Raw genomic sequence first — 14,417 nt, 5'->3', positions numbered from 1 at the left:
AGCCATTTCATGTGTATTTATCATATACCAACAAACAATAATGCATAACAATGCGTGTTTACTTTTGCATTTGATTCATAGCTTAAGTGCATACGATATATATGACTGCAATTTTTCAGTATATTTGAAAATTTCAAAATGCATTTATGTATTTTGGGGTGGTAAGGTATACACTATTCTCTATAGTATGTTGTACTATGTTATACTATGCATAGATTAGTAGATATGACCATAGTTAGCGTGGAGTGGGTGTCGTGTATTTCTATAGGTTCTGAATCGATCCCCCTATTCCTGACCCTATTCTGGTTAAACTACCTAGCTAGTTAACTAACAGTCAGCCCATGAGGCAAGAAATTCCCCATGATGCAGATACCGTTATCTGACGCAGTCACACTACGGCACAGGAACGTGTTATCTGATTAGGTCATAACGCTTGAGATCTAATTAGACAAGCGATATTCCTCCAGCCCCTGATAAGGCATACGACGTTCTCATAACAAATCAAACCTATGACAACCTGGATAATCCGTGCGGCCATTGTTTTGATTTCACAGAGAACTTTAGTAAAGAATGTGCTAACAAGCAAGTCGTATGACATCTTTATTGACGTACCTATGTCCATCCTTACGTCAATCCCGGCACCTTTAAGGTATAAATATTGCCGATCTTGCCCTATGCAAAACACACGCGTGGTGACAAGACGGAGCAGCCACACTTGCCGAAGCCGAGAGCAGAAGCAGACCCCGCAGGCAGCAGCCCCGCCTTCCTGACGCGCTGAGAGACGCGCTGCTATCTCAAGCCGAGAGACCCAGCACCGGCGCTTCCGGGTAGCCCTCGCAGGCAGCCTGGAATATCGAGAGCAGAGAAAGAGATACCATTCCTCATTCATCCTAAATTCCAGGTACAGAACTGAATAACCCCTCCTAGAGAATTCTTTAGTTATTCACTTGGCAAAAACAAACTTAACTTAAACTGTAACTTTCTATTCCCGCCCACGCATTAGACTTAGGTCAGGTACACGGGGTAGGCGTATTTAGAAACACCAGTTGAGTACGTTTAGTCAAATGTATATGTGTATGTAAATATATTTTAATCATTTTAAACATCATATGGCTCAGAAACCATATCAATGTTTTTACAGTATTATTTTATACTATTGCTTCTAATGTATGCACTTTACTTAACTATAAGTATCGCAATAATATCGATCCATTTCTCTTGTACGAGAAAAGAGACTGATCAATAAATAACACCTTTTATTGAACACGCCCGTCTCTTCCTTTTCTCTACATTCTGATGAGACTAAGAATGCACGTACTGACTGAGTAAAATAATTGCCTTGTGCTCACACGACTCTGGAGATTGACTCTTGATTAGGGGAGAGCAAAGTTGTCATGTTCTATGGTTGTCAGAAACTAAATCCCTTCTTGTCTAATCAGGGAAGTTAATCCTTCCTTGAACATTCGAGAAAGTTTCTAGCGAACTCTGAGCTTAGCTGGCAAACCCAAAAATTAAGTCTAGTATCGACAGTAGTAGACCTAGTTAACGTCTGGCCTAGGCCTTTACTGCTGTAGGTACTATTCCAATGCGCAGAGCCTATTGGGAAAATAGGAACTACACTACAATCTCACCGTGCTCTGCCTTTACATAGTAAACGTCACACAAATGATAGACCAGAATGTGTAAACTGGGAGTATATCACTACTGCAAATAAATGTGGTATTTTTTATGTTCTGTGTTGCAGACTTATACACAAACCATTCTACAAGCAAAACTGAAATAGAAAATATTATGCACACTTAAAATCACATTATGATGGTGATTGCCATGGGCAGGGGACCACCCGACAAGACATCGGCGGTCCCAAAGCCCAATTAAAATGTGTCCATAGGGCGGAAAAGTGCACAATAAACATTGCAGCCTGTGCTGTGGCCCTGGAAAAGGCCCACAGCACAAACTGCAGTGTTATTGAGCATTTTGTGAACATTCATGCACCATGTGACCAATACCATGTGGTGCCTGCCACACTGGGCTTGAATGTGTGTGGGGGCACTACATGTGCTCCCAGAGTCACACTACATGGACCACAGGTGATGGGGGCTCTGCTTGTGGCCTCCAAAGTTCCTTTCTGGCTTCTTTACCTGGCTGTGGGACCCCAATTAAAAGGCAGTTGGAAAGGGGCATCCAAATCAATACGGTGGTGTCTGCAGAGGCACTGCCTCATTTGTAGGGATTACAGTCCAACTACCACCCCGACTGGCTCCTTCAGCCAGTTGGTGGCAGTGGTCTGTCCCTGTGACATCATCCTCTGACTGCCGGTATTGTAATATGGTGGTCAGACCGTGACCTGGATGTCAGGCAGACCTCCACCAATGGCCTATAGGTGGCGGTCGCCCGACATGAAAATGGAGGCCTTAAAATCTAATGGATAACAGAGCAAATATTCCTATTAAAGTTTATTATGGTATTTACATACCTGGAAGACGATCTGCTGCATGGTGATCGTGATCCCGAACGAGAGTATGGTGAGCACGAGCAAGATCTGTCTGGCGAAAAAGATCGGGACCTTGTTCTGGAATGTATCCCATGCGAACTTTTTGAAAAAAAGCCTTTTGGTGGAGACAATGAATCTCTGCATGGAGAGTTAAGAGAAGAGCAAGATGGTGATATGTCAAACAAGGAAAAGGGCTGGGTCCCATCCCATGAGCAGTAGAGTTTATCGCTTTCATCCTCACTGTCATCAAACAGACCCTCCATTGCCAATCCTGAATTTATAAACATAGGTAGTTTGGAAAATTGTTCACTGGTCTCGTCACTCTCCCTTCTTTCTATGTTTTTTCCTTTGTCTTCAAAAATGGCTTGATTGGGGTTGCCAAAGTGCTTGTTAAGCTCAGCTCGTATTTCCTGGTCTTGAAGCTGCTTCCTACTGTTACATTGGGGCACTTGTGGACATGGCTGCAAAGTCTCTTTTTTTATGTCCCGGGGTTGATCTGAAGAGAAACACAATTGCCACTTTCTTCCAGCTGATGTGTTTTTACCTGTTTGTTGTTTGGGACCTTGCTGTTCGGGCGATATATGTATATGAATCTGTGATTTTCCATTTGTTGATTGACAATAATCATGGTCACCAAACAACCGCAAACCTGTCCGCTTTGTCTTTTTGTCCTCATGTCCTGTGATGAATACAGTTGTCTTGCTGAGATGAGCGTATAGCTCTGACTGCTCAGGTCCTTTCTTTGTTGAGTTAGCTCCTTGGGTATTGGAAGACACATCACAACAAGGCTTTTTTGAAGGCAGTACAGAAGACTTGCACACTGACTTTGGCTTGGCTAACGTTCTAAATGGGTTATCCTGGCTGGCTTTGTGAGGAGGCGTTGTAGGTGGAGTTAGGCCTAAAGTGGGCAATGAAACATAGATAAATAAGTGTGATTAAAAATTGCATGGATAAATAAATACATGAATAAATAAGTACATATATAAATAATTTAATAAATAGAATCAGCAAAATTAAGAGTTCCATCTTTCCCAGGCACGGGAATAACGCTGTATAATATGACATCATAACTTAACATTTTCTAAAAAATACATTATACAGGACCTCCTAAGCTTAACTTATATGATGGAAATGTATAAGTTACTTCATTACTGTCACATGGCTAAATGCTCTCTCCTGACGTTCTCAAGTCTCTGTTAAATTACACTACATAAGTAGGAACTGAATGGCAGACCTTCAGACCGTTTTAAGATTGTGTGGAGATATATCTTTAAAATACTGCAAGCATTGTTCATTTCATGCATGTAGGTTTATTAGCCACAGCACAAACTGCCTCCAGTCTCCAACTGATTCTAGGAGAACTTGTGCAAAGCTGGTCCTTCAACCTGCATTCCACATTCTGTATTCCTTGCGTACAATGTGGAATACAGAATGATGTGTACATCACCACAACATCTCCCTCCTTATATACAACAGAAACTCAAAATAGAGCATAACAATGGATATAACTATACAAAACTAACAAACAATAAGATATTTAAAACAGAAACCTCTTACAATAATAGGTACATAATAAAATGTTGAATAAGACATAAACATACCATGCAAGTTAATACACTTTGCTTTATGGATATATTTACCATAAATTTACCAGGAAATAATATTTAACCATCATGATATTTCGCTGGTTTGGTTATTAATTGTCTACTTCTAAGAGTTTCCAGAATATTAGTTTAACTTCAACCAGGTTTGACTTACATTTCAGATGATCCATCTCTTTAACTGGATCTTCAAACATTCCCCCAAAAGATGCTACTTTAAAAACTCTACTTTTGTCCCACCATTCATGTTCTTTTATGCAAAGTAAATTTTTAGATACTGCATCCACTTTTTCAGGAGTCCTGTATTTAGACATTCCTTTCAGCACATGTGGAATCTTTTACTTGTACCCAATCACCCAACTTGATTTCACACCTGGACTTTTTAACCTTGTGTTTAGCATTAACCCCCTCATTAATTTTTTCCTGATACGATTCAATGCGGGGTCATATAACCTTGTCCAAAGATAGCGAGTGGTAATTTTCTGTCTCAAATTCCCTTAACCATGCTGGACATAATTTAGATGTCGGACATGATTTCAAAAGGACTCAAACCAGTAACTGCCTTTGGACAAGTGCGATGAGACCACAGCATACTTTCAACCGCATCACACAGCTCAAATTTGTTCTGGATAGTCCACTGGATGCATTCTACCAAAGTGCGGTTCATTTTTTCCACAAGGACATTTACTTGGGGATGATATAACGCTATAGTTTATTTTATTTATTTTGAAAGTTTTATATAGTGCGAACAAGACCACCGAGGGTATCAGAGTGCTTTACAGTTTATGCATCAGGAAGGGTACAAGAAGTCAAAACATAATAAACAAGGCAAAAATTCACAGTCTTGTAGAGCCAGGCATCCTCGGAAGCCCTGGCAGCTAGGACACAAATATACGACGGTGGCCTAAATCTCCACTAGAGCAGCCTATCTAAGGCAGAAATGTCTTCATCAAAAACACTTTGACTTCCTTTTTGACGAGGACAGTGGAAGGAATCAGCCTGACTTCGGAGGGTAGGGAGTTCCAAATCCTCGTGACAATACCTGAGAAGGCTCGATTGTAGGTTTTTCTTTTCTTGAATTTTTGTGGTTTGAGCAGTAGAGTGCTGGTGCTTCTGGAGTCTCTCAATCCCCCTGAGAGCTCCAGTTTTTGAGCGAGGTATTGAAATTAATGGCTTTGTGAGCCATGCATGCAATTTTTAACTGTATCCAAGCTTCATATAGAAGCCAGTTCAGAGATAGCAGATCTGGCGATATATGGTTGTATCTTTTTGCACCTGTTAAGAGCCTAGCAGCAGAGTTGAGGGCAGCCCTAAGAAGAGCCGTCTCTGTTCTAGGAAGACTATGCGTTCGCGTTTTATCACATTGCTTTCTAAGAATCCCTTAATTTCTCTTGATACAAACTGTACAATTTCTTTGACACTCTGTTCCTCAAGGATAATTTTCTGAGAACTTCAATAATCTTGGCAGTATTGGGATCCTCGTTGAAATCGACTCCCCACCACTTCCTGTAATTATCAACCATTACCATTGCAAATTCCCATTTACTGGTAAACTATTGAATGGACCATTAAAAACCATGGTCAATTTCAACCATGAAATATTCTGTCAAATCAACAGTTATAAAGGCAAATCTTCAGTCTTCATTCCTATATCACTAGTGGCACAAATAACAAATGGCCTCCTGCTCACAATGATTTCTGTGTCCATCCCCAGCCACCAGTAACTGTCCCTGATCTTGCACTTAGTTATGATTTTTTCCAAATGTCCTTCATGTCCCCATACTGTTATTTTTTTCTCTTATGCCACTAGTGGGAATACATGTGTCATCATGCATCAACATTCCGCCTTACTCTAAGGACAACTCCTCTGAAAATTTGAAATAAGGTTGTATGTTTACAGGTAAGATTTTTTCCTAAGGCCACCCTTCTTTTACAAAGTTTGTCACAGTCTCAACATCTAAATCACATACACTTCAACCCTCCACTCATCTTCAACGAAGGTTTTTTCCTGGCAGACATCAATCATGGATATCCTCATTCTCCCCAATAATAGTTTGCTACAGACAATTCACTGGGAAATATGATAAATAGTCAGCTCTGGTGTTCTTACCACCAGAAATGTGTTCCACACTCTAATTATACTGCAAAAGTTTAGAATTCAGTCTAGACAGCCTAGAAGTGTGGGTCCTGTTCCCAGTCCTTCCAAGAATATTCCCCAACAGCTTGCGATCAGTTTTAAGTGTGAATCTTCTCCCCCCAAATAAAACCTTTAAACTGTTTTACAGGCCAACAAGCTAGAAGCTCTTTCTCAATGGCTGAGGATATTTTTTCATTTTCCTTTAATGATCTCAATGCAATTCCCAGTCATTTCTTTTCCATTTATTGTTTTCTGTGCAAGTGTTGCGGACAAACCTTCACTGCTCACATCTACAGCGATAACACTCTCTTGTAGAATCAAATGGTGCCAACACTTCAGCAGAAAATTCATTTTAACAGTAATCAGATGAGAAAAAACAGTTTTTTTAAAGCTCCCTCAAATGCTCTTTTTGCTGCATAGGTTTTTATAAATTATATATATATATATATATATATATATATATATATATATATATATATATATATATATATATATATATATATATATATATATATATATATATATATGAACAAATCCTCCTCAAAAGAAAAGGCAGTGACCCGTAGGGAAAATGAAGAAGCACTTTATTATCGGCAAGCCATAGGTGAATGCATTTCGGAGTTTCCTCCTTCATCAGCGCCCCTCTCCAACCGCTCCTACTGCTGCGAAAATGTTGGATCTGCCTCTAAGTAGATGGTAACAGGTAGCTCCGCCTCCTGATAATGTTCAGCCCTCCCAAAGTAGTCCTTGCGTATAGGGACCACAAAACCCATAATGCCACAGTCATCGGCATCACGGGGATGGAGATGCCGCGTTGGAGAAATTGCGGAGTGTCAGAGTACAGGCGCAGGCTGGGAGCACGAAGGAAGGTGAGGCATGTCGACAGTCCAGTGCCCCTTCAGCTCCCCACTTGAAACCCCGCAACCTTTCAGTCCAGCATTATCAAACGGGGGTCAACGCGGGAATCCCGGTTACCCAAGAGGGAGGTAAGCATACCTCCTCCACCGCTTTATTTCGCCAGGCGTCGAGGTGGGTCATAGACGATGCTGCTTACACAACGAAGACAGGATGCTCCAGAGAGCTAGGCCAGGACGTCCATACCTCTTTGTGCGGGGGTGGGTGCACCACAGTTGCGTTCTGGCTTGACGCAAATTAGACATGAACAAATCCTCCTCAAAAGAAAAGGCAGTGACCCGTAGGGAAAATGAAGAAGCACTTTATTATCGGCAAGCCATAGGCGAATGCATTTCGGAGTTTCCTCCTTCATCAGCGCCCCTCTCCAACCGCTCCTACTGCTGCGAAAATGTTGGATCTGCCTCTAAGTAGATGGTAACAGGTAGCTCCGCCTCCTGATAATGTTCAGCCCTCCCAAAGTAGTCCTTGCGTATAGGGACCACAAAACCCATAATGCCACAGTCATCGGCATCACGGGAATGGAGATGCCGCGTTGGAGAAATTGCGGAGTGTCAGAGTACAGGCGCAGGCTGGGAGCACGAAGGAAGGTGAGGCATGTCGACAGTCCAGTGCCCCTTCAGCTCCCCACTTGAAACCCCCGCAACCTTTCAGTCCAGCATTATCAAACGGGGGTCAACGCGGGAATCCCGGTTACCCAAGAGGGAGGTAAGCATACCTCCTCCACCGCTTTATTTCGCCAGGCGTCGAGGTGGGTCATAGACGATGCTGCTTACACAACGAAGACAGGATGCTCCAGAGAGCTAGGCCAGGACGTCCATACCTCTTTGTGCGGGGGTGGGTGCACCACAGTTGCGTTCTGGCTTGACGCAAATTAGACATGAACAAATCCTCCTCAAAAGAATATATATATATGGGTATATATATATATATATATATATATATATATATATATATATATATATATATATATATATATATATATATTGTAATCGTTGTCTAAGAAAAAGTCATAATTCATCTCACTTTGTCGACAAAACGGGGAGTTCATTATTATGCATTTACAACATTAATCTAGGTTCCTTTTTATTACACTGCCATCACTGTCTTTGCAAATGATGTCAAATCCATACCTTGGCATGCGAGTAACCTAGGCCAGGTGATTTCTCGCCATAATGCAGCTATTGACAGCCCCTGGACGCGAGCCTGCTTTTGTGGGAACACAGCAGGTCTGCAGGTAGTTATACAAGTGAGGGCGGCCATGACAGTGAGGAGGCCGCGATAAGCGCCTCCGAAAGATGTCAACAAAGTCGCCTCCAGTTGGCACACTGCTGCACTGTGCAGAATGAAATTCAGACTAAGACTTTTTTTATTGCTGCCTATTTCGTTTTGTCAAAGGAGCCTGCTGTGCAGAGCAACAAATGGCTGCCATTACCCAGAACGTAATGGGTGTCAGACAAATCAAGGAACACAAACAATCAAGAGTACGTAGGCCGTATTTCAGTCGAGCACAGCCCCAGCAATATTTATGATTACTGCAGTGAGATGTGCTCTGTAATAAACAGGTACCTCTACATCACTCAAACGTATGGACTTCTGCGCAGAAAATCTGTTACAAGTGCTGCAGGACCAGCTCAGCAATCATCCTTGCACGACAGCCTTTTAAAGCGGCAACCATCAGTAGTTTTTTTGACAATGTCCTAAGAAATCGGCTATATTTGCGCAGACGTTTGTTAATTAAAAGGCGTTCGAAAACAACAAGTTTAGAGAATGGACTTTGCATGGCGAATGCTTTCGCCCACTGATGCGTTCATCCATCTCGGTTGAAGTTGTTTACAGCAAATGTTTGACATTTATGCAGAGCAGCATAGCCATCTTAAATCCGAATATAAGGCAGAAGGGGGTGCCTGTTTTGCAAAGGGAAAGTGTCCACAATCGGAAATTCATGAGAAGCAATACCTGGAATTTGAAGAGCTTCTTTGAAAAATGGTTATCAAGGTGTGTATATATAGCAATTACTTGAGACAATCAGTACTGAAAAGGGAAGGAGGGCTTCCTGGGATGCTTCAATGTTTTCATGTTGTTGAGTTATTATGGTCTCACTAGCAGTAGTTCACTGAAACCATAAGAGAGTGGGAGCATTACTTCACTTTCAGGCATTTTGGGGAAAAGTTGCAAATATACATAATACATACAGAGTTCACCTGTGGGGTTTGTGTGTATAATATTAATATAGTGTTGAGTCTGCCAGATGTTCAATTCTGTCTCATTTGTGGTTCTCCCCTTTACATGGAGTCTGTGTCGCCATATGATTTTTGACACTGTATCCTTAGTGGGCTCTGTCATCAGAAAGCCTTTAACAGTAGTCCACCCATCACAGGACCACAAAGCTCAGCACCGGAAGGCCCACCCTGCTTAGAGCAGGCTACCTATGGCTTTTTTCCAGTGATACCTATAAAAGGCATGGTAGTCACAAACAGGAAAAACTATAATAACCTTTACAACTTTCTGACATTGCTTTTTCATGTTTTGAATTTTTTTTATTTTTTTTTAACCAAACAATACCGGACAGTGACCCTTGATATGGCATTTTGTCCTTCTTTTCAGATTTACGTATAGGGCTTTCCCACGACAACTGGAGCGCTTTCAGTAAAAATTCACATCCAACATTTATGAGCGTCTTCTGACCCCTTAAGTAAAAATATACTATTCATTGTCACTGTTAGTGTACAGATGGATTGAGAGCTGTATTTTGTTCTGACTGCTGCTACTCAAGCCCTGAACATTACTTGGAAGCAAGGAGTTCATTTTAGAGTATATACATGAACGTGATCTGTAGATAGATTTTCATTCTTGTACATTTTACCTGACCGGTAGCATACACTGGGGTATACTGTGGTCTGCAACAAGATGTCATTCGTAATGATCTAGGAAAATGAGAATGTTTTTTGAAGCATGGTCATTCTCCTTATTATATTACTGGTCACAAAATAGATGAGCACAGTAGCAAACTAAAGATTTTTCTCTGAAAAACATAGACTTATCAGGTGTTTTCTTTTAAACGCTATTTCTGCCTAACATGTCTATCCACATTAGTCTGTTTTTTTGTGGCTGTTTTATAGGCCACCAACTCAACCTGAAGGTATTTATGGAGGCCTATAAAACAGCCACAAAAAAACTAACTAATGAGGATAAACATGTTAGACTAGTTTTCATGCGCACTAGTTACATTACACTTTTTTTTAGGTGCAGGGAGATTAATTGATTTACCCATAGTCACAAGACGTTGAGCCAACGTCGATACTCAATGAGGGTTCCCAAGGTCCAAAGTCGACACCTCTGGCCATAACTCCATATCTTCTACCTCATCCTCTGCACAGCCCTTAACTCAACAAGCTATTACACAGAATCGTTTGCAAGACTAAAATGATGAACTCTATCTACGAACAGTCAGACATCGCTTCACTGTATGTTGATAGCACACCCATTCTTTATTGCTGGGGCACAGAGCCACCACATTAAAAACTCAGCAAACATTTTTTACTGAATGCACGAGAACATGGAAGCTTAAACAGCAAAGACAGATGAGACATTTAAAACATTGGTACCCCAAAAACAATTACCAATGATCCTTAGAGCAAATAAGAGACAACACACAGCCTGACAGGTTCACAGAGCCCATTATCGTCCTTCAAATTACACATACATTACGCTCATTACAAGATGGTTTTTACTCCTTTGGTGAAGTTACTGAGCACTCTTTCAGTGTGTTTGTTGCTGTAGTATTAGGAAAAATGTAATTAGCTGCACATAGGTAGTGATGGATCAGAATTTAATCGGCATCTTTCTGTGTTATCCTGAGGATTGGAAAGTGATCTGACTGCAGATTGTACTTTTCATTGAACATAAGGATCTTCTTAAAATCACAAACGTCAAACGCCCTAGGAAGAAGCATTGCTTGCAGGACAACATGGTACATTCAGCAAATATCAACAACTGTGCATGATGCAAACAATAGCACCCTGGGGTAACGGTAGAGCACTGAGAACTGCAGATTAAGCATAATTATTCTTTAGAGTCTGTACCCCAAGAAAATGTCTTAAGGAATCGGAAGTCTGGTCCTGAGAGAATTTGTGTGAGGTGAAAGAGTGGGGACTGATTTAGAGTCTTGCCACCCCTTCCACATTTGCCTCTGAATGAGCGGCAAGCCGATTATGTCTCTGGACCAATTTGTGTTAATGTGGGTACTGGCTGACTGTCCTCATAAAATGGAATTGCACGTCTCCTGCCCATTTCACACTAATTACATATTGGACGTTCCCTCCAAATTTCCAAAAGTGTGTGAGGTAGAAGATAAATCTTTCTAGAGTGAGTTATTAAAATTCAGTTTTAAATTCCATTTTTGAAATGCGTTAATAGCAAGCTAGAACTAAAAAAGTTGAATTAAAATGGGTGAATTTAAGAAATGAAATGTCATTTCTTTGATATGCTCATATGATTTTATGTTAAAATATTTATGCATTTGTTTGTTTAGTTATCATATACAGTTTCCCCTGCTGCAAGGGAAACGCTTCATCACATTTTCAGGCTAAAAATCTTTTTCAAACCAATTTGCAAATGCAAAGACTACTGCGTTTGCAGTTCTTTGACTAAAGGGGCATTTAGAAAAATAAACGGTAATAATACCGAAAAACAAAATGTTACATCCCTCCCAAAAAAACAGTCATAACGACGATGTTTAAAAATAAATACAAAAAGGGCAATTTAATTCATTTAACGGATTCTATTATTTAAACTTCACGTGAACTATGACGTCCCCCTCCCCTACATTATTGATAGCCTCTATTAGTTTTTGCATTTTTGGTCAGAGAGGACTATGGCTGTTTGTCTACCGCACATGTTTATTAAAAAGGAACGCAAATTTTTCAAACTAGTTATTAAAAACCGCACTAACCAAACCGTAAATCACCAGACCTTCTACCCAAGTCTCTGACCTTACTTCATCCTCTCTCACAAAGGACAGTAGTCTTTATCTGGCTCTTTATTGGTAAATTCTAAGGAATTTCTCTCTAGCTCAACGTGATGAGCTAAATTTCTCTTCCCACCACTGATTTAAAAAATCGATACATGTCCAAAGGATTCCCGTAATTTCAATACAGTTATGTTCCTAATTCTCTTAGCATACTCTCTAGAAAGTTCTGTGATGACTCATTTTAAACCGATCTCTTTTTAATGTATCCATTCAGATTCTAGATCTGGTTATAGTACATCTACTGTTGTGTGCCAATTAATTATATTATGCACTAACTTTTGAAGACAGTCAGGCATGAATGATATAGCAGCATCTCTGGCTTCTGCCAGATAAAACAGAGTTGCTGCTTCTCTCCACCCCATCCCTCCACAAGAGTAACTTTCCTCTTTAACATTGGCAGAACTTGCTTAACATCCTTGACTGCAAGCTATCCAAAGCTGAGTGCATGAACTCTCTACACTTCATATAAGAGTTACATGTTACATGCTCAGGGTCAGCCTTTAGCACGGGCGAGCTGAGCCCACAATTGGGGCGCTGACCTTCAGAGAGGCGTAGGAGCAGCCAGCAGCTGTCTCTCGCCAACCTGGTTCTAATGAAAAATGTAGTACACCCTGTCCTGAAGTTTGTATTTCTCCTTTCTCTTGTGCTTCTCGCCTTCCCCCTGCCACTCCCATTTTTCCAACACACTAGCCATTAAAGATGACAAATAGGAGGAGGCACCACATTTTGTTTCGCCAAGGGTGCTATCTGATCAGAGGTCAGCTTTGTGCATGCTGATAAAGCATGGCCACAACTGCCTGATTCCAACTAAAACTGTACCATGAGAATATATCCTATAGTCAAGGACATGGCTTCAAAGTTGTTGTACTTTCTTTAGCCATGTCTCACTTTGGCTACATAAATCCACTTAAAACGTGTAGAGCAAAAGTATTCCATGCATCTCTAAATATAGCTTTACATGTTGCAGCAAGGCTGTCCTCCTTGAGCAAATGTTATAATTACATTATTCCTGTATGCCTCACTTTTCAACTGGTCCAAATGTAATACAGAGCTATGTTTTAAATGGCTAATCTACTACAAAATAAAGCTTCATAATAGCACCCCAAACTATATGGCAAACCATTGACTATCTCTAGGCATCTACATTCACTTTTAAGCTTTGAAACTATACTTTTGGAACTACAATCTTTCAAAAAGACGGCACAGTAGCTCAGTCCTACTTAGGTTGAGCTTCAAAATGTTGGAATTCCCTTCCTTTTGCTGCAATGAACATTCCCTCGCACTCTACAATTAATAACTAAAAAAACGTATTTTGCAAAATTTTCAAGACTCGCACATTACCACCTCTTGCTCTATTCTTGCCACATTTGGTGGCCTCTGTAAATTGTAGGTACCTCTTTCAATTTCAGATTAGGAGTAGCTTTGTATTTTTCAACTTTTTTAACCTTTAAATTATTGTCTCCCACGTGTCTTCATTGTACTTAATGTATATATGAAAAATGTTGCATGCTTAAATGTTTTTGTTACTCAATAATTCTGGGTTTATGTGTATGGCATTTCTATTCCCTTTCGGCTGTAAACAGGCCATATCAAAAGTTCTATTTGTTTCCCGTATTGCTGCATATACAACTACCAAATGTCTTCCTTCTTAAAACGTACAGTGGCCAGGAAATGTACATCCTTTTTTTAGTGCTCACTTGCTTTATATTACTTGTAGTAAAGATTTAATTTTTTTTTAGTAATTTTTCCATTTTCACGGAAACCTATATTGGTTTTGAATTCTAATGTTGTTATGTATTCATTTGTGTACGGTTTAATCTGAGTATAATTTTTACACAGAACCGATTGGGGCCTGGGATGCACACCTTCAAAGGTGCAGTTTTTTCTCAAGTTCTCTTCGGCTCCTCCTATGATTAAGGTTGATAAAACAGAGGCCCCTTGGTTATTGCGATTTAACAATAAACGGTCCATTGTAAAGCACCTTGGCATCTGCAGAGGTTGCAAGAGAGGAGTGCAATTAGAGGAGCAGTGTTCCGGACGATCTTAACTTCTGGGTTGTGCAAACCACAGCAATGACAGGAAACGGCGATTTCCAAAAGCATCGCGTGATGGGGGAAAGAAGCAGCTGGCAAACACGCTGCATTGTGCGCGGGAGCTGGATTCTGCCAAGCCTCCCTGGCAGGAAGGCATCTTTAAACCGGTTCATGCTGTTCGCGGAGCATCCGACTGACTTCAAGATGA

At 40.7% G+C, this 14,417-nt stretch overlaps 1 protein-coding gene across 1 annotated transcript in view; it reads right to left on the bottom strand.

Moving 5' to 3' along the window:
- The window catches only part of PPARGC1A (PPARG coactivator 1 alpha), a 252,579-nt gene that overhangs the window by 62,334 nt on the left and 175,828 nt on the right, over window positions 1-14,417 (bottom strand). The window contains exon 8 of the mRNA XM_078678397.1: window positions 2,477-3,392. Within this exon, the coding sequence (XP_078534523.1) occupies window positions 2,477-3,392 (916 nt within the window). The remainder of the gene's footprint in view (window positions 1-2,476; window positions 3,393-14,417) is intronic.

Source organism: Lissotriton helveticus, chromosome 2_2 (assembly GCF_964261635.1).
Source record: "Lissotriton helveticus chromosome 2_2, aLisHel1.1, whole genome shotgun sequence".
NCBI classification, from domain to species: domain Eukaryota; kingdom Metazoa; phylum Chordata; class Amphibia; order Caudata; family Salamandridae; genus Lissotriton; species Lissotriton helveticus.
Note: the sequence above shows the minus strand (reverse complement) of the source record. Positions and strands in the feature narration are given on the sequence as shown.